Here is a 19,881-nt window from a genome sequence, read left to right as displayed (position 1 = left end):
GAATCATTTATTAATACATAATCTTTGTAGCTCATCTCCTTAAAGAAGTTAAGGCAGTTTCAAAATTAACATATACAGGAACAGATTCAAAGAGAATAAACACAGCTCTGGGGGAAAAAAGCAGAGTAGACACCCGATCCACCCAGCAGGTATTTACAGTGGACATATAGACCCTCATTCATTTTTTCTTCTCCAACCAATGGTTATCAAGCACCTACTATGTGTCGGCTGAGGATCTAGCAGCAGATGAAACAGACAAAACTCTCCCAGAACTCAGACCCTCCCAAAGTGAATCAGATGCTTAGCATCTGTTGAAAGACAACTTAACGCTAGAGCAGTAACTACATTTTGCTGTTTAGTGTGAAGCAGTCATTTGTTGGTGGTATTTAATGACGTTCAGACTTCACTCCTTTCGTGTCTAATCAAAAGTGACGTGTCTCTTCCCATGCAATCCCGCCTGCAGTGGAGGTTTGGCTTGCCCTGGTTTGGTTTGACTCGTCTTGACTTGTCTTGGCAACTGGGGAAGAGTTTCAGGGTTTCTCATCACAGGGGTGAAGGTGTGGGTTTGGCTGTGTGGCTCCAAGGTGCGGGTGGAGGGGTGTAGGGGTTCTGTCTCAGCCTGTGGGAAGGATGACCGGGGCTCAGTTCCTCTCTTCCTGTCTTTGTGCAGAAGACTCTCAGGTTACCAGCACAATATCCCCCCTACATTCTCCTCACAAGGGACTCCCTCCTCGGCCACCGTCGCACAACAGGCCTCCTCCTCCCCAGTCCCTGGAGGGACTCCGACAGATGCACTATCACCGCAACGACTATGACAAGTCACCCATCAAGCCCAAAATGTGGAGTGAGTCCTCTTTAGATGAACCCTATGAGAAGGTCAAGAAGCGCTCCTCTCACAGCCATTCCAGGTGAGCTGCATCGTGAATGAGGCCAAATGAGGCCTCCTTCTATGCTCTGGAAGAATCAAAGGGCTGTCCCAGGTAGCATCCACGATGACCAAATCCACATCAGCCTAGTTCCTCCCCCTGGGGTTTGCCTTTCACGGGGCCGTGCTCACAGCGCCCTCTGCTGCCGACACTGTTGAGGTACATTTTTGTGACTCAGAGAAATTGGGGCTTTGGCCCACAATCAAAGTGATGGCAGATGATTTGAATGCTGTTAAATTCCAGAGGAATTAATTAGGAAATCTCAGGCAGCGCTATTTTGAAATAGCAAGTGAAAGTCCACTCGGAGCAAATGCAGAGTGGTTCAGAACTCTACCCCCTCATCCAGCAGAATTCTCCAGCCAAGCAGCTGTAATCCAAGCTGTGTATTATCAGCTCATTACCGGGCTGACTTTGTAGGGAGGTTTTTTTTGGGGGGAAGGCATTTTCGGTCTGCTTCTCTGTTTTTCTCATTTCCTTTAATCACCCTACCAAGCTCCAAGGGGGGTGCCAGGACAGATAAATATTTGTTTCTTGGAAAACAAAAACTGTAAGGGCAGGACCGTCACACTGCCTGACACAGAGAAGGCTGACCAGGGTTTTCGTCTCATATTGCCTAGGTGGGGAGGGGGGAGGGCATACCCCCTGCTGGGGAAAGGCTGAGAACCACAGTAGAGGTCTGACCAAGCGAGGTGGGAGTCACGGGCGAGCTTTCCCTACATGCTGGGATCAATGTCCTGAACTAGCCAGCCCCCCAGGAAAGGTGCTGTCTGTCTGGCGGTGATCACGTGGCATCCTTGGCTTTGCAGCAGCCACAAGCGCTTCCCCAGCACAGGAAGCTGTGCGGAAGCTGGCGGAGGAAGCAACTCCTTGCAGAACAGCCCCATCCGCGGCCTCCCGCACTGGAACTCCCAGTCCAGCATGCCGTCTACGCCAGACCTGCGGGTCCGGAGTCCCCACTACGTCCATTCCACGAGGTGAGTCTGCCTGTCCTTCCTGCTCAGACCAGGCCTTCCTTTTTAAAATTGGGCATTGTCAGCCCCAAGCTGGCCCAAATAATGGATGAGCTACAGTCAGACCTGAACCTGGGAGGTTAAATGAAGCGGAATAAAAAACCAAGCTGGCAGCAGTCAACCCCCGTTAGCCAAGAGACCCATGCACAGGGCACTTGGAGTCAGCCAAAGAATCCCCGGGCTTCTGGAGACAGGGAGCATGGAAAGTTTCCTAAGCAAAGCAGAGGCCACAGAGGCTGGCTGGGTTAGCATGGGAAGAGGTCTTCTATCTTTCTACTGAGGCCTAAATTTATACTGGACTTCCTTTAGTGCCTCAAAATGTAAATTCATAAAGAGCAAAAGAGCCAGGCAAAAATGAGGCTTCAGTGAATCACATCTGTTTCTTTTTTTTTGAGATGGAGTCTTGCTCTGTCACCCAGGCTGGAGTACAGTGGCGCGATCTTGGCTCGCTGCAACCTCTGCCTCCCGGGTTCAAACGATTCTCCTGCCTCAGCCTCCCAAGTAGCTGGGATTACAGGCACCTACCACCACGCCTGGCTAATTTTTGTATTTTTTAGTAGAGACGGGGTTTCACCATGTTGGCCAGGCTGGTCTGGAACTCCTGACCTCAGGTGATCCACCCACCTTGGCCTCCCAAAGTGCTGGGATTAGAGACGTGAGCCACCGCTCCTAGCCACACCTTTTTCTAAAAAGAAGCAAACCAGATCACGGAGGGCCACGTGATGGGGGCTTTCATCCCCCTTCTGAGTGGCAGTTGGAAGTGGGACTCGCCTCTTCCTGTGCTTGGCCAGTGGGGCCGCTGTGAAGTTCACGTGCAGTCCCAGCATCCGGCAACATCATCTGCCATGTGATACTGTTTTGCACTTCCCTAAGCCCTGAGTGGACTCAAATGAGCAGAATGAATTATAAAGTAATGGTATGGTGAGTATTTGCATCATTCATTGTTTAATTATCTCATTTGCCACCAACCTTCTATTTCCCAGTTTTCACAGGAAAGGGGAGTCTATTTATATGGATCATGTAATAGTATTTGGTTAAACAATATGAAGGGCCTCTGTAGGACTGCTTTTATCTGATCTGTAAATAGGGACATTTCATCTGGTTTGTGTTTTCTCTCTTTTTTTTTTTTTTAAAGAGAGTCAGGGTCTTGCCCTGTTGCCCAGGCTGGAGTGCAGTGGTTTGATCATAGCTTACTGCATCCTCAAGTGATCCTCCCTCTTCAACCTCCTGACTAGCTGGGACCACTGGTGTACAACACTACACCCAGCTAATTTTCTAATTTATTTGTAAGAGATGAGGTCTTACAGTGTTGCACAGGATGGTCTCAAATTCCCAGGCTCAAGCAATTCTTCAGCCTCCTGAAGCACTGGGATTACAGGTGTGGACCACCATGCCCAGCCCTATCTGGTTTAACATGATACTAGAGTAAGGATTCTGTGATTCTCTGTGTGTCTACAGAATTATTTAAAAAAAAAAAAACCCCAGAAATCGAAACCCTTCTGTGAGTCCTAGCTTCAGTCCCACTTCCCACTGGGAATCATGGTGGAGACCCCCAGGTTCACCTCCTGCAACGGGCAGTTCCATTCGCCTGGAAACCACAGGCAGTTCCCGGATCCCCGGGGCAGCCCTGCTGAGTGAGACTCTGGCTTGCTGGGCTGGGGCCTGAGCCTGCGTGGAGACACCCAGTGCCCTCCTCAGGATCCGCTCCTCCCCGGAGCACCCCTCCTTGGGCCCCCTCCCCACCCCCAGACCAACCCGGGTCGTCTCCCGGCAGGTCGGTGGACATCAGCCCCACCCGACTGCACAGCCTCGCACTGCACTTTAGGCACCGGAGCTCCAGCCTGGAGTCCCAGGGCAAGCTCCTGGGCTCGGAGAACGACACCGGGAGCCCCGACTTCTACACCCCGCGGACTCGTAGCAGCAACGGCTCAGACCCCATGGACGACTGCTCGTCGTGCACCAGCCACTCGAGCTCGGAGCACTACTACCCGGCGCAGATGAACGCCAACTACTCCACGCTGGCCGAGGACTCGCCGTCCAAGGCGCGCCAGAGGCAGAGGCAGCGGCAGCGGGCGGCGGGCGCACTGGGCTCAGCCAGCTCGGGCAGCATGCCCAACCTGGCGGCGCGCGGGGGTGCGGGGGGCGCAGGGGGCGCGGGGGGCGGTGTGTACCTGCACAGCCAGAGCCAGCCCAGCTCGCAGTACCGCATCAAGGAGTACCCGCTGTACATCGAGGGCGGCGCCACGCCCGTGGTGGTGCGCAGCCTGGAGAGCGACCAGGAGGGCCACTACAGCGTCAAGGCTCAGTTCAAGACATCCAACTCCTACACGGCGGGCGGCCTGTTCAAGGAGAGCTGGCGCGGCGGCGGCGGCGACGAGGGCGACACGAGCCGCCTGACGCCGTCGCGATCGCAGATCCTGCGGACTCCGTCGCTGGGCCGTGAGGGCGCCCACGACAAGGGCGCGGGCCGTACCGCCGTCTCAGACGAGCTGCGCCAGTGGTACCAGCGTTCCACCGCCTCGCACAAGGAGCACAGCCGCCTGTCGCACACCAGCTCCACCTCCTCGGACAGCGGCTCGCAGTACAGCACCTCCTCCCAGAGCACCTTCGTGGCGCACAGCAGGGTCACCAGGATGCCCCAGATGTGCAAGGCCACGTCAGGTGAGAGGGGGCGGCCAGGTGCACGCGGGAAGACCTGAGGGCGAACTGCTTGCCGGTGTCAAGGGCTGCCGCGGGGAGGTACCCTTAGAACTGGGTGCAGTGAGGAACGGGAGTCATTAATTCTGGGAACGCTGCTGTTAGATGCGGGAGACTTGAGGTCTTCCAGGCCTTTGTTGACTCCGCCCCGTTCTTACCCTAATCTTGCACCATAACCGTGCACCTGACCCTCCAGAGTGCACTGGGCCAGCTCTCCCATTTCTCCTTGTAAAGACAGAAATCTAAGAAAGTTAGGTAAAGTAAAAGTAATGTCTCTGGGTTTATCCAACCAAAGGTGTCTTTTACCCTAGTGAGGAGAGTATCCCAGTGAAAGCCCACAGCTGTAGCTTGCAAAGGAAGCCGGGTTGGGGATGGGCTTGGGTCAAGCCTAGAGATTTGGCCAGTGTCTCCCCAGATGGGGGCAGACTGGCTAATAAACAGTGCCAGAGCTGTGCGTTTGACAGAATTCCTGGCTGCTCCTGGCTTTCCCGTTTCGATGATGATGTTATGCCATAGCCACAAACTATGTAAGTGTCTTCAATATCCTTGATGTTATATCTGAAATTTTCTATAACGTTTACCTTATATTCTCGACCTCAAGAGCATTGGGCGGTATCAAGAGCATTGGGCGGTATTGAATCAAGTAAAAAACAAAAAAAAAAGGAAGAAACCACTCATTCCCTTAAGTTACATTTAATAACAGTGACAATGACCAACATTGAGCAGTTGCCTTGTGCTTTGGTCTCAGCACTGGCTTATTAACATACTCTTACCACTCAGAGAGGGACACTGAGGAGAACAGAAATGGTAAACATCATAAGAATAAAATGAGAGTCAGAAGCAAATGGGAGGAACTCTGAGTCAGGAATTTGGTAAAGATCGGGGGAAACAGAGTGACCTGAGATAATGGGGGGTTCATCTTTGGGGAACTGTAGGAGATTCTTGGTGCCTGGAGACAGCAGGGCAAAGAGGAAGAACCTGGATGCCCTAGCGAGCCAGGCTCCGGCATTCTATCCCCACATCCCCGTGGACGTGTTTATTAGGGTCCACTGGCCAAATGACAACCTCCAAAGATCAGGTAATGGTGGGTGTTCCGTGGACTTCAGGGTCCCAGAACCTTTATGTTCCTTCTTCATCTGTAAAATAGCCCAGTGAAATTTGCCATTGACTCCCCAGGAAGATCTTGAATATGATCATCTGTGACCCTATTAGATAAAGAACCAACGTTTTGTAAATATATCCAACAAACAGGAGGGTTTATATTCTATTGAAATCGCAGCACTGGTCTAGTAGATTTGCTTTATGTAAAGAGATGAGGTAGATCTTTTGGAACATATTTTAGACTAAAATTGTTAAGCTGTACCTGAGGTTTACTGATGGAAAGGATTCCTTTACCAAAAAAGCAAAGGATGCATTTAAGTAGGATTGACGTCCTACTAAATCTTTTCAACTGGACTTCCATGCTGCCTACATCAGTAAATGCGTAGTGGTCAGGTTTGGATGAGCTATTAAAAGCCCTGCTCCCTTCAAAGTGCCCTACAGTAGCAATGATAAGCCTGAAACAGCAGAGAGAGCAGGCTCTGAGAACCTTTCTGGATGCCCTCTCTTCACAATGGGGAGAAACAATTTCATAACAGGGCCACATTGAAAATGCCCTGGGGCCAGAGAAATATGCCCTCCCTGTATGAGCCCTGCTCAGGTTTCGCTCAAAGGACTATGGGGACATCAGGTTCTTTGCTGCTGTAGAAACCGTCACCATCCCTATGCCTACATCCTGGTGGCAAAGTGGGGACCTAAGATCCCAGGTCAGCTTGACTCAGAATGAAGGTGCATGGTAGTGGGTAGAAAATGGAATTGGTGGGATGCAGAGGTTGGGGGGGCATGTAGAGATGGTTGCCCACTGTGACCATGCCATAGGGATGCTGAGACCCTGCTCTGGGGTCCTTCCCAGCATCCCTGGAAATGGTGACCTCTGGCCCCTGGGTTGGTGTCAGCCAACAAGTCGCAAGCTCCTTCACCTGTGTCTGATCCCTGTCTGCTCTCTGCCTTTCTTGCACCACCTGCATGTAGCTGCCTTACCTCAAAGCCAGAGAAGCTCCACACCGTCAAGTGAAATTGGAGCCACCCCCCCAAGCAGCCCCCACCACATCCTAACTTGGCAGACTGGGTGAGTTCTCCTTCCATGTTCTTCACTGTGTCAGCTCGAAACAGTGTCATAGACGTTCAGATCCTAGTGACATAAGGAAAAGTCAGTAAATGGATGATTGATGAGGGTTCATCACTGGGAGGTGTCTTCCTTTCAAGAGAAGCCCCATGATCTGCTGTCACCTCTGCCTACTCCTTTTTCTGGCTGTGCCTTTATAGAGGTGAATTGTCTGTGTTCTCTGAAAGTAGGCGGTGGTCCTTGGGATGTGGGGAGATGGAAGCACGAAGTGGGACTGTGCTTCTTTGGTAAGATTTCCAGACAGCATTTCATTTCGGATTATACTCAGGCTGACTCAAAATGCCAGGCAAGAATGTCAGGGGGAGAAAGAGAGCTGATGAAGACTGCAAATACACTGGGGCAGGTGAAACAGCCAGTGTCTTAGGATGTCTCAGGGTGCAAGAAAAAGGGCTGTGTCCTGGCCAAGCACTTGCTCTTTCTCAACACACAAAAGAGATCAGGTGCCCTGAAGCCTTCAGTGGAAGCTGCACACAACAAAATTAATGAAACCGAAAGGCAGCTCCTTTGATAGCTTGACATGTTTGCATACAGCATTATCATCTCGGGGCCAGTGAGGCTATTCTGACCTACTGGAGGGTCTGGCCAACACAGGTAACCCGCCTGGCCCTACAGCACCTGCCTCTTCTGTTGCCCCTGAGACATCATCTCTAAGTAGATGTTAGGTTCTGTCAACATCTGTTGGTTAGAGGAGTAAGGAGGCCCCTTCCTCAGTTTGTCTGGTTCCTGGTTTGGTGGAGCATCAGGGGGATGTCTGGGAAACCTGACAACTGGCTGTGAGTTGAATCATGAGAAAAGCACAATTCCAGAATTGGCTCTATTGTCTGCCTTTCAGGCTCTCATACTTGGCCTTTTTTTGAGACGGAGTCTCACTCTGTTGCCCAGACTGCAGTGGTGCGATATCAGCTCACTGCAACCGCCACGGTTCAAGTGATTCTCCTGCCTCAGCCTTCGTAGTAGCCGGGATTACTAGTGTGCATCACTACACCTGGCTAATCTCTAGTAGAGACAGGGTTTCACCACGTTGGCCAGGCTGGTCTGGAACTCCTGACCTCAGGTGATCCGCCCACCTCAGCTTCCCAAAGTGCTAGGATTACAGGCACCTGGCCAGCATTTTTGTTCCTGCAGGTTTATCTGTGGTAATTTTTTTACACCAGGTTTTCTGGAGCCTTCATTTTTGGCAAGAAAGGGTCCTAACACTTACTGAGTGCTTGCTGTGTACTCAAAGGCTGCGAGCAGCTTCTAACACACATGAGCTCATACAATCCTCATCATCCCCTTGCGGGGGAAATACCCAGATGTTTTAGTTTCATAGATGAGGCTCAGAGGAACTAAGTGCCTGGCCCAAAGTCTGACAGCTGGAGGGAGCTGGAATTCCAGCTCTGCCCTCTGTGACCCCAAACCCTGTCTTTCCCCACTATACCAGTAGTTAAGTATGATCCCACAGCCAGCAGCACGAGTGAGCCTCATCTGGGATCTTGTCAGAAATGCAAATTCTCGGGCTCACCTGTAACATAAATCCAAAACTCTGGGGGTGAGCCCAGCAGGCTGCATTCTGATAAGCCCTCCAGGTGATGCTGACCCACACTCAAGTTTTGACAATCACTGAACGATCCCCTGCTGCCTCTGATTCCTTTTAAAATAAGAGAAACTGGAGCCCCAACTCGGTGTTCCTGTGTCTGCTCCTACTTCTTGGGCTGTCTGTTGGACAGTAGCTGCCCCTTTGTCCTTCAGATCATTAACACTCACCCACCCACACCCCAGCTCTCACCTGTTTGGCCAGGCAGCCTCTGCAAGGTTTGGGGTCTAAGATTAACTCATAAAAGAATGATACATCTTTCATATATATATATAATACATACCTCCAGTGACTAAACAAGAAACTTCAGACTGCAAGATCCCTCTCTAGATCTTCCAACTTTTCTGAATCATGCCCAGTCTCACCCGATCCAAATATATGATTGTATTATTTGGCTGTCAACAGGCTCCGAAATGTACAAGCCCTCCTCAGGGTCCTACGCACTTAAGATAGTCTTGAAACGTGCCTATTTCACCATCTACAACTAGTGAGGACTCTCTACAGCTAGTGAGGACTCAAGCCAAATTTGAAAAACAGCAATTTTGGTTCTTGGCATAAACTGTTTGCTATGATGTGATACGAAATGAGGCCATGGGTAAAAGAGGGCCCGTCCCTCCTAACAAACTAGGTATTTTGACTCAGTGATGGGGACTGAAAGTACTGCATGACTTGTATGATCTGTTGCTAACTCGGGTGTCTAATCAGCGAGCCTTTCGGATATATTAATAAGCTACATTAATAAGCTACTAATCGTGTCTGTGTCAGTGTCTCTCTGTAACATGACCTCTCTTCTCTTCCTCCTCCTGCTTTCCTTTGTTCAGAGAAGCAACAGAAAACTCACCCATTCTGGATGGGTCTGAGTCTCCACCTCACCAAAGTACTGATGAATAGAGGTACCGTAAGGGGAGTTTTGTTCCTACTGCCCATGAGTCTGTGGTCCCACATGTGTTGCTTTTCTCCATGTCACCATTTCCACAAGGATACATCTGAATGCTGTATTTATGCCTTATTTCTAGATACATGGGGAACTATGTTTTTAGATGAAGGTTCTTACATCAAAAGTTAGACATTCCTAACACTGCTTCCCAGAAAAGACCCCCAGAGTATGTTTTGTTTTGAGACAGAGTCTTGTTCTGTTGCCCAGGCTGGAGTGCAGTGGCATGATCTCGGCTCACTGCAACCTCTGCCTCCCAGGTTCAAGCGATTCTCCTGCCTCCCTAGTAGCTACAGGTGCATGCGTGGCTAATTTTTGTATTTTTAGTAGACACGGGGTTTTGCCATGTTGGCCAGGATGGTCTCGAACTCCTGACTGTAAGCTTTAAGTGATCTGTGCGCCTGGCCCCAAAGTATATTTTAGACTCACCATGTTCTATCTACATTCAAAAAGCTTTAAGTGATCTGTGCGCCTGGCCCCAAAGTATATTTTAGACTCACCATGTTCTATCTACATTCAAAAGATTTGTAGACATTTTACTGTGAGTAATCAGTGTCCCTGAAAAGAACAGCATCACTGCAATGTAAGTTTCAAAGCACCAAGGGCCGACTGAGTGGATCCAGAAGCACCCCCAGCATTCTTGAGTAACAGCTGTGCTGAGTACCAAAAGCTATGAGCACTGCTTTTCAAATGTCCATAAGCCAACATTTTTATCGCTACCACCATCACCTGGGAGCTCGTTAGAAAGCTAGTCTTCCGGGCACCACCCTGGCCTACTGAACCTAATGTGCATTTAACAAGATTCCTGAGTGAATAACATGCACGTCGAAATCTGCAAAGCACAGGGGCAGAAAACAGTACCACCTGGTCTGGTTCCTAGCCCCAGGACCCTTACAGTCTAACTGGGACACAAGGCCTTGAAATCAAATTGCCCATCAGAAGATATACAAGGAGCATGAGAAACTGCTACACTTACTTATGTATTAAGTGCTCTAAGACTTAGAAACAAAATGCTGAGAGGATTCAGAAATGAGGGGGTCACTTTCGAGTTCACGGAGATGTTATGTGAGCCTGGCTCAGAAGCCTGCTGTGGGAGGAGGGGGCTTAGACAGGTGGAGACAGAGACCATCCGAAGTGCAAAAACATGGATGCACAGATAAGGGTGAGGGGTGGTTAACAGTAGAGAGTCTTGTTTCCTGTAGAGAAAAAACTGGACTTTTGAAAAGTAAGTGAGGACAATATTGCAAAGTTGACAGATGGGGAATTGGGACAGGGACTTACTTAGGCTTTGGACGGAAGGTAGACCCCCAGCCCCAGTGCCAGGATGATGTCATGAGAGCAGTATTTTTGAAGTAGGGAGAATGGCCTTTTTCTCCCCCAGTATGGGAGGGCGATCATCTGCTAACGGTGATGGAGGTAGGGCTGACAGCCAGAAGTAGAATTAACCAGGTCTGAAAGAGCTGCTGTGGGAATGTAGGCACTGCTTGAAATACCTACATACACACACGAGTTCATGCTCATGCATACATGTGCACATGCAGGGACACACATACATTATACTGAGCAACAGCACCTTCCCAGACCAGGTAAGACAGGATGCCTCTAGAGGGCCTCATCCCCTATCCTCGTGACCAACTGCGGGACTGTTCAACCACCCCAGTATGTGCCACCAGTTGGTTTTGTAAGTTAGTTATACGTTTAAAAAAATAATTCAGTTTGAAATTCCTCCCTCCCAGCAGCCCCACCTCCCTATGCCAAGCAGTTATAAACCACAAAATCCTGTGAGATATGGGTGAATTTGCCATCTGTCTGGTATCAGACGGCCCTGGCTTAGCCAGTACCCTTTGCAGGCCACACATCTCTGAGCATAGCCCTGGGAAAGGGCATTCTTGCAGTGGAAAGCCCCCACAGATTCTGAAAGAAGTCACCACTTCTGTGACCCAGAGACCCAGACTGCCCAGGGCTAAGCTGCTCTTCTGGGTCACAGTTGAGAGCACACCTAGATCTTCATCCTGCCCCAGCTCATGTTCCAGTGAATGACTGACTTAGGTTTTTATGTTTTTACTAGGGCAACTATTTAGTGGCCCCATTTGTATTATTTGTGAAGAATAAATGCTTCCTAAGGGTCTCTTTCGTTAATTTTGCTTTCGTAGCACATGGCATTCCTTGACTACTACCGTAAAACTGAATTTGTACTGAAAGGCAGAGGCTTAGCTGAGCAGCCAGAACAAGGGTCTCTTCCCCAAACTTGAGAGTAAAAGACCAATACATGAAGCAACATTTGTAGCTTTAAAAATACCTTACGTACTTCAGTAACTATGGGGAAGCACCAAGCAAGATTCTGTATAAAACATCGCAAGTTTGGAAAAATACATCTTTCTTTACATCTTTTCCTCCAGCTTCATTTTCTCAGAGGCAGGAGCAGGCCAGTGGTTTCCATACTGCGGCTCCTCTAGGAGCCACCTGAGAACCAAACCACCAATCCAGCATCTCCCACCCCATCATCCAGATCCTCCCGATGCCCTCTCATATGTGGGTTCTGTGACCCAGAAGCCTCCATGATGAACCGCAGGAGAACACCATGGGCCAGCCAACAGTTAGGCTCTTCACATACCAAATAAACCACCACAGGAACCCTTAACCTCATCTACTGCCTTATCCAAACATCACTGCCTTGAACTCAATGGTCTTTCTTGAGCCTTTACGATCAATACATAGTGCACTTTTAGTCCCTCTGAAGCAGATTATATTGTCACAATTATGACTCAACTTTAATAGTTTCAACCAGAAACTATTTAGGATCCAACATACAAGAGAGTCAACTACATTTCATAATATTAGCCCATTTAAGAGTATTTTTCAAAGTGTGTTCTGTGGATGTTAATAGGTGATACTGTTCCAGAAGTTCTGTGGCAAACTAATCCAGGACTTCTCAGAACCTTTAATATATGTTTCATATACATTTACATTTCAGGCCTCTGAAAGGCAGAATCCTCAAATTTATTTATCCATGGAAGCTTTTTTTCCCCTCAGAGCAACTCACAGGACTGCTTTGGGAAACACTGGCTAAGCGTTCCTAAGATCTCATGAAACCCCTTAGGGAAGTTTTATCCCAAACAGACCCAGATCATGTTTGTGTTAGAAACAAAAATTTCATCAACAGTTTAAGAAACTACTTACATGTGCCAGTATTCGTTAGTTACATATGAAAAACTCAGTTCAACAAGCGTAAGCAAACAAAAGCATTTACCAGCCGATGTCACTGGAGCCCAGGCTTGCTGGGTCTCCTTCCATCTCTAGCTCTGCTTCCTCCTCCTGTTAACCTCGTTCTCAGGAGGAAATGACATCCTTGTGGTTTCAAAGCTGCTCAGGCACGTGGCCACCTTTGAACCAGGGATTTTGATCGGGGGACTCTCACTGGCCCGGCCCCATTGGGTTCCTTGTCCCCTGGCCCCCACGGGAGTGAGGATGGCGCCATGGTGGAGGGCACCACCAGGACCACGTGGAGTTAGGGAGAGACTGTCCCCCTAGGAAAAACATAGGACCCCTGCAAGGCCCAACCACCTCTCCCATTAGAAGTTTTTCAGTCAGGCACAATTTCAAAAGTCAGCTTAGGGTGGAGACAAAGTTTGCAGGACAGGTGTCCCAGAAACATCCACATACCACCTACATATAGTAATACCCATGGCCAGTGTCATAATCAAGGGCCTTTTCTTACTTTGCTTCTGAAGCTGGTTTATTTCTGGTGCTCCAAACACAGGACTCTCATTAAAATCCACCAGTATGTGCACAGATGCCTTGTGATTTTCCAGCTTTCATGGATTTTAAGGCCAGATGAGAAACATTTACAACATCCAGTTGTTCCTAGAGAGGTTAGCAAATGAAATAGAAAGCTGGGGATGACTGATGATTCTCAATCGTGAAGCTGTGTTTGGTACCAAAATGCTCCTAAAACTCACCCGCTCTGAACTACTTTGGGTTAGGGTCCCTTCCTGTCACCCATCCCTCACCACTCCCCATGGGGAGATCAGTTGCAGGAGAGGAATTCAAAGGGCTCATTCAGGATCACTGAAGAGAGGCTGTTTTTCCGAATCATGATCCCTAGTAATGAGTATTGGCTTCCACATATCTATGATTGCTTCTTGAGATTTAAGAATTACTTCTACCCAACCTAAATGGTGATACCTACCTAAAATACTTTAAAAAAAAAAAAAAAAGCCTTTTATTTTCTTCTGTAGACTTTCCTGTGAATTTTAAATGAACACACTTTTATAATCACAAAACAATGCATGTTATTTAGAATAAAGCAAAGTCACCATTGATTTTTTTTAAACTTTTAAAACACAATTCAAAATACCACCGCAGTTTCACTATAGGGAAAACTCACATTTTGAATGTTCTTCCAGGACAGAATGAAAATTTCCTAGTGACATCTGGTTAGCCCTGGGGTCTCACGGAGGACAACCCGGGCAGCTGTCATGTGGGAAAAGTCCCCTGAGGAAAGCCCAGAGGTTCTGGCTTTGGCTGCATCTGAGAATCACCTGGTGGGGAGCTTTGACAGTTCTCAGCGCTCAAACACACCCCAAACCAATTGGGCCCAGGCATGAGTATTTCTGAGAGTTCCCAGGTGCTCCCCGGATGCAGCCACGCTGAAGAACCACCGCACTGAGTAAGTTACCTTCCATTTTCCTCCTTCACAAATGCTCTAGGTTTCAGGCGGCCCCTCTGTGTGGATTCTGGGGGCCTTCTGTACACACAGCACTGTTGAGGGTCTCAGGCCTCACTGCTCCGAACAGGAAAGACTCGTGATTAGCACAGGGCCCTGTCAAGGTGGACACATCCTTCTCAGTGCAGGCCTGGCTGAACCCGTCCTCCTCCACTAACTGTCTCATCTCCTTTCTTGGGCCTCCCACAGGAGCTACAATGATAGCTGTTTCCTGGATTCCTCCCTCTATCCAGAACTAGCTGATGTCCAGTGGTACGGGCAGGAAAAAGCCAAGCCCGGGACCCTCGTGTGAGCCAGCCCGGCCTAATCTGACCGCCTCAACGCCATTCTGAGATCACCTCACTGCCTCTCATTTGCCTTACCCAGACGCACCGTCACCCTGCACCAGCTTCGGCCCTCAGCACTTTTTTTCTCCTGTCTCCACATTCCCTCCCCCTTGAAAACCTGACTGAGGAGACATTCTGGAAGGTTCCGGTCCCACTGTGTGTCCCCTGGCGCTCTTGCCCATAGAGAGCCAGACACCAATCCTCAATGGCACCTTGGTGGCTTCCCTCTGCCATGACAGCCCCTAGGCCAGGAACCATCAGCGGGGCCAGCCGGCATCCAATTCCTGCGGATAAGTAGCGTTGGGAGAGAACGGGAAAGGGGACTTGAGTTACAGGGTGACCCAGAAAGACGATTCAGCTGTGTCCAGCCTGCCACCCATACGTAGGCCAACCAAGCACTTCATGAAGAGGAGGCCTCGTGGCATATTCAGTTTACACCTGAAATATTCCTTGATGGGACAGCTTGTGGGGATGGCTATGGGGGAAGGGGAGGATGAGAAAGGAAGTTCTCGACACCAGAAATGCATCGGAGGACCACAATCAGTTCTATGCTGCCAAAGATTAAAAATAAATAAAAACATAAAAAATTAAGAGGGGCCAAGAGGAAGACATTCTTTCTGCAAGGAAATTTCCTTTAAATTCTGAACTGCTACTACACACAAGTGAAAGTCAACCCTGTGTAAACTGGTGTCCTCTCTCTAGCCCTCTCCCCTACTGGCCCACTTCTCTCTCCGTAGAGAGCCTGAAAAACTGCCCCAATGCCACGGTAAAGGCGAGGAAGTCTTGGCTGGCGTTGCTGACTCACAGTCGCCATCCATCTGGACACAAAGAGAGACCTGTGGGAGTCGTAGAGGGTACTGTTAGCCCTGGTCCATGCAGGGGGTTCAGCCAAGCCCAAGACTCAAAGCTGCTTTCCTTTCAGGATGTGTAGTAACATAAGGTGATAATGGCCAAAAGTGGTTCTCTCTCATTAAACCAACCAGTAAAAGCGTATCCTATTTTTTTGCACAAGGTGTTTCATTTTCGTTTTTATGGGAAACCAAGGGAAAAGCACATTGCGATCCATTCAGTGTTCAACTGTCGTGGCTCATTTTCTGTTCGTTAGCACTTGTGTGACAGAAGAGCTCAGATCCGACTTCTCCTATGTGTCACTTATTCCAAGAACCCAACTATGCCCTTAGGTAGAAAGATTTGACTCATGTGTCTACTAGCCAACAGGCAGAGCAGGGTTGAAAAAAATATCAGCTCCCAAAGGGCCCACCCATGTGTCTACATCATCAGTTACTGTCATGCACCACATTTGTGTGCAGATACCAAAAGAGGAGGAAAGAAGAAAAAAATTAATGTGTGGGAGCTGCACGTTTACATGTTTTGAGCTATGCTTCAAACACAACTGGAAAGCCATCAATCTTCAAAGGCCTCAAAAATACTTTTATAGTAACAAGTGCACAACTTTAGTTGGGTTATTCAAGATGGCACAAAAAGGTTTCCGCAGAGGTGGTATGCTGTGCTTTTGGCGCAAGTGGTGGGGGGATGGGGGTGGGGGTGGAATTTTTTTCTCACTCTAATGACTTCCTATTGGAAAAGCATTGACAGCCAGGGACAGGAGCCAGGGTGGGGGTAGTTTTGTGGGAAAGCAGAACTGAAGTTAGCTTAAGCATAAAAACAAAGAAAAATCTTCGCTTTTCATGTATGTGGAATCCAAGAATAACCATAGGCTCTACCAGACCAGGAGGGTAAGGATGGACACTAAAACGAAACAAATACCAAGGTATTCCTTCTGCTGCAGCCTGGAGACCACCGAGAGTCGAGCTGGGGCACACACACCTGGCCGGGACCCGGCAGGGACAAGGCGGGCCGTGGCCTCCTCCACCAAGTCTCTCTAGACAATTCAGGGCCTGCTTTCCCCAGCTCCATGCATGGCTGGACTGGTGATTCCAGGGTGCAGAAGGGATTCATATTCCCAGAACGCTTTAAGTGTACACCTGCAGGATAAAGAGAAACCGGTTACATTATTAAATGATTCTAGGGATTCATTGGGGGATATTTTTGTTGCTTTTACTTTCATGGTTAGAGCTACAAAGAACAGTCATTTTTTTTTCCTCCCTTCCCCATTCAGAAACATTATACATTGGGCCATTTTTCTTTCTCCCAAAGAAGATCCATGAATAGTCAGACTGAACTTTGTGTAACAGGAAAAGTCAAAAGGGAAAAGGAAGCTGATGAGGTTACATGGTTACAGGTTCTACATCATGCAGAGTAGCTTGAAATCTAGTCTGGAGAAAACTGGATCAAGGTTCTAGCCCACTGGAGTTGCAAGGAATGAGAGGCAAAAATTCTAAAGATTTGGGTTATATTTTCAACTTGGGGGACAGAGAGAAATGGAGTGAGAGCAGGAATTACAGTTCCAACAAACATCATGATAGTCTGGTAGTCAAGACAGAGATTAAGTAAAACAGGTTTTACTGTTTAGCTGAGTTCAGTTAATACAAAATGTACATAAAACGTTAGTCCTTTGAGACTGACATGATTAATGATCAGTGTGGTGGGAAATGATGTAGTTATTGTACACAAGCACTTGCAAACTCCTTATCCCTATTTCTTTAAAACAAAATAAGGTGAAATACGAAGTCCCTGGTCTGATATAAAGCCCCTATTGGATTCTTCGGATGCGTAAAAGAAATTGCCTGTTTCAGCCAGAAGACTGGTGAAAACACATACATCAGACTATGCTGTGAGCCAGGTTGATTTTTTATTTTATTATATGCAGGTGAGTGTTGAAACTGTTAAAATTCCAATTTGTTTTCATTCAGTATTAGTTTAGTTCTAAATATAGCAAACCCCATCCAGGTGCTATCAGATGACCAGTTACTGCTTAGTTAACTAGGTGTAAAGTTTTACATATACATTAATGTCAATAGTTTATTACAAGTTGTGTAAAATGGACTCTAGTTTAATAATGGGGGAAAAAAGATTAGGTTGCTCCTGAAACTGACTGTAGAGCATGTAAAATGATTTTACTGGATTCTGTTCAACTGTAATCAATGAAAAAGATGTACGTTGTAGACAAAGTTGCAGAATTAAAAAAAGAAATCTGCTTTTAATTTATTCTTTTTGTATTAAGAATTTGTATAGTACCTTTACATTTTGCAAAACAGTGTTGTCAACACTTATTAAAGCATTTTCAAAATGAAAAGATCCCAGCTGCCTCCTGGAGATTTTGTTCCTTTGTCTGTCAGCGATAAATGCTTGCGTGTGCACTGGGAATCTGTAATTCAGGTGCTTGTGTCGTCAGTGGGCTCCTTTATTAAAGTCAATCTATAGATGGTATTTTTATGAGCTTGCTAGATGATACAGAGAAGCTTGGTTTGTTCAGCTGAGGTGAATTCCCTCTTATTCTAGTTTCCTTTTGTTAACTGTGCAAGATAATATTGTCTAAATTATGTATTCCTGCTACTACAAAAAAGGACCTGAGATTAGAGGTCAATCTTTATGAGGATACTATCTCAGCCTTTGCATCACTATTCACTGCAAACGGCTCCCTGTGTGTAATATGTGCCAGCATGTGTACTGTCCCTGCAAGACAGTCCACGGCAGGAGCAATGAAGGAAGCTAGGCTTTGAGGGATCATCTTTAGTCTCTCCATGTTGTCCCTCATTCCATGTAGGATGCAGAGGGTCACTCACACAGGCTGCTCAGGCTCTCTGTGACTACATTAATCCTCTGTGCTCACACTGCAGCTCAAACCCTGCCACTGACTCTCTAAATCACATCACGAGAGCCAAGCGCCTATGGGGACTGCAAGTACAAAGAGTCCCTGACTTACGGATGAAATGGTGACTGACTGACTTGAGTAGTGACTGCTGCAATCGAATCCCTGGTCCCCTAACTTAATAGGCATCTCCTCCTAGCAAAACTGGAAGTCTGGCCTCCAATAGCATCCCTGGATGAAAAACTCCTGGATGGGAAGCCTTACAGAAGCCTTGGCCACCAGAGCCAGTTGATGCTGCCGAAAAGGAAAACAATCCACTGAGAATCACATCTGGAAGTGAGCCCATTGAGAGAGTGTTCTCTACTTCCTACACCCTAAAAACTGCCTGTGGGAGAGCCTGAAGCCTCCTCTCCTTGGGGAAGCAACCAGGCCATCTCAAAATCATCTACACTTGAAAAAAGACAAAGGGCCCTCACGTAAGTCTTTTACATGTAAATATGTCACAGCTCAGGAAATTAGCGTATTATCTTCTCATTAAGCTCTACCACATGAAAGCAACTGGTAGATAGGAAGATCCTCTTCCCATTTCTTTCCCACTGCTTCCTACTTTTCACCTCTTCATCCATCAATCTGTTTATCTATCTACCCTTTCACTGTGCCAAAAAAGGTGATTCCGAACATTTAATTATTAGAGAACACAAAGTGAACACCCTACTCCTGGTAGAAAGTATTACAAACAGCCAGCTCTTTATTTTCCCAGAATACCATTTCAAAAAGGCTCTATGTAAAACTCTCTAAAAAGAGGAATATGAAGTCACCACTGATGAGGGCCAGCAGGCAGACAATGGGTCTCCAACAAAGTCATTTCACTGCACATTTGGTGCAGAGTTCCAGTTCTTAAAAGCTTACTCTTACAGACGAGACAAACAGGCACACAACCACATTTATGGGGAAAGGAGGACACTAGCATTAAACAGGAGGAAGAGATTAAAATTATTCCCAAGGATAAGAGATCAACAGGGCATCTCTCATTGGTTACCTGAGTTGAGTGGTCAGAGATGGCAGAGACAAAGTAGAAGAGCTGCAGAGATATAACCTTTATGCCTTGCACAAAGTCATGCTCCCAGCAAAGTCGATATGTACTCCAGCAAAGCTGAAGAACCTGCACTGCATTCAGAAGAATAAAACAGTGTGGAGAGTAATTTCAAGAGCCCATAGGATTATAATGGCACCAAGATTGATTTTTTAAATCAGAAACCCATTTCTATCTTCATAAATTTTTATCCCCACGAGCTAATTGTTTTCTCCTTCATTTATCCATTTTCTCTCAAACCCACTCCAATTATGCCTTCAGCCCTCCCCACTCTACTAAACCCACTCTTGCCAAGGTCAACGATGACTCCCTGCAATGCCAAATCCAATGGTTAATTCTCTGTTCTCATCTAATATCACTTGCCAGCAACACTTTTTGGAGTGTGAAGAAGTGGGACACTTCATTGAAACACTTTCTTCACTGGGATGTCAGGATGCCACACTGTCCTGGTTTTCCATCTGGTATCGTAGTCCAGGGCTCTCCTTTTCAATCTCTTTGGTAGTTTTTCTTCCCTGGCTTCTTGGCATTGGTGTCCCCGGGCTCAGTCCTTAGACTCCTTCCCTTTATTATTGACAATTATTCCTTAAAGTTCCCATCTACTCTCATGGCTTTAAATGCCATCTTTATGCTGATGAGACCAATATTTATCCCTATATC

The 19,881-nt window shown here is 47.5% G+C and overlaps 1 protein-coding gene across 17 annotated transcripts in view; it reads left to right on the top strand.

Annotated features, from left to right (window-relative positions):
- The window catches only part of FRMD4A (FERM domain containing 4A), a 685,957-nt gene extending 668,434 nt beyond the window's left edge, over positions 1 to 17,523 (top strand). For 12 of the 17 annotated variants that reach the window (XM_055352375.2, XM_063709890.1, XM_055352372.2 and 9 more), the window contains 5 exons: positions 671 to 908; positions 1,733 to 1,900; positions 3,711 to 4,597; positions 6,704 to 6,800; positions 14,283 to 17,523. In XM_055352375.2, the coding sequence (XP_055208350.1) occupies positions 671 to 908; positions 1,733 to 1,900; positions 3,711 to 4,597; positions 6,704 to 6,800; positions 14,283 to 14,385 (1,493 nt within the window). In that variant the 3' untranslated portion in view covers positions 14,386 to 17,523. Of the gene's footprint in view, positions 1 to 670; positions 909 to 1,732; positions 1,901 to 3,710; positions 4,598 to 6,703; positions 6,801 to 9,254; positions 9,327 to 14,282 lie in introns of all 17 variants that reach the window. The other 5 variants (XM_055352373.2, XM_055352378.2, XM_063709892.1 and 2 more) reach the window with 3 other exon arrangements.
- The last annotated feature ends 2,358 nt before the right edge of the window (positions 17,524 to 19,881 follow it).

The sequence above is a fragment of the Gorilla gorilla genome, chromosome 8, assembly GCF_029281585.2.
Source record: "Gorilla gorilla gorilla isolate KB3781 chromosome 8, NHGRI_mGorGor1-v2.1_pri, whole genome shotgun sequence".
Taxonomy (NCBI): Eukaryota; Metazoa; Chordata; class Mammalia; order Primates; family Hominidae; genus Gorilla; species Gorilla gorilla.
The sequence above is the reverse complement of the archived record's forward strand: the minus strand, read 5'-3'. Positions and strand labels throughout refer to the sequence as shown.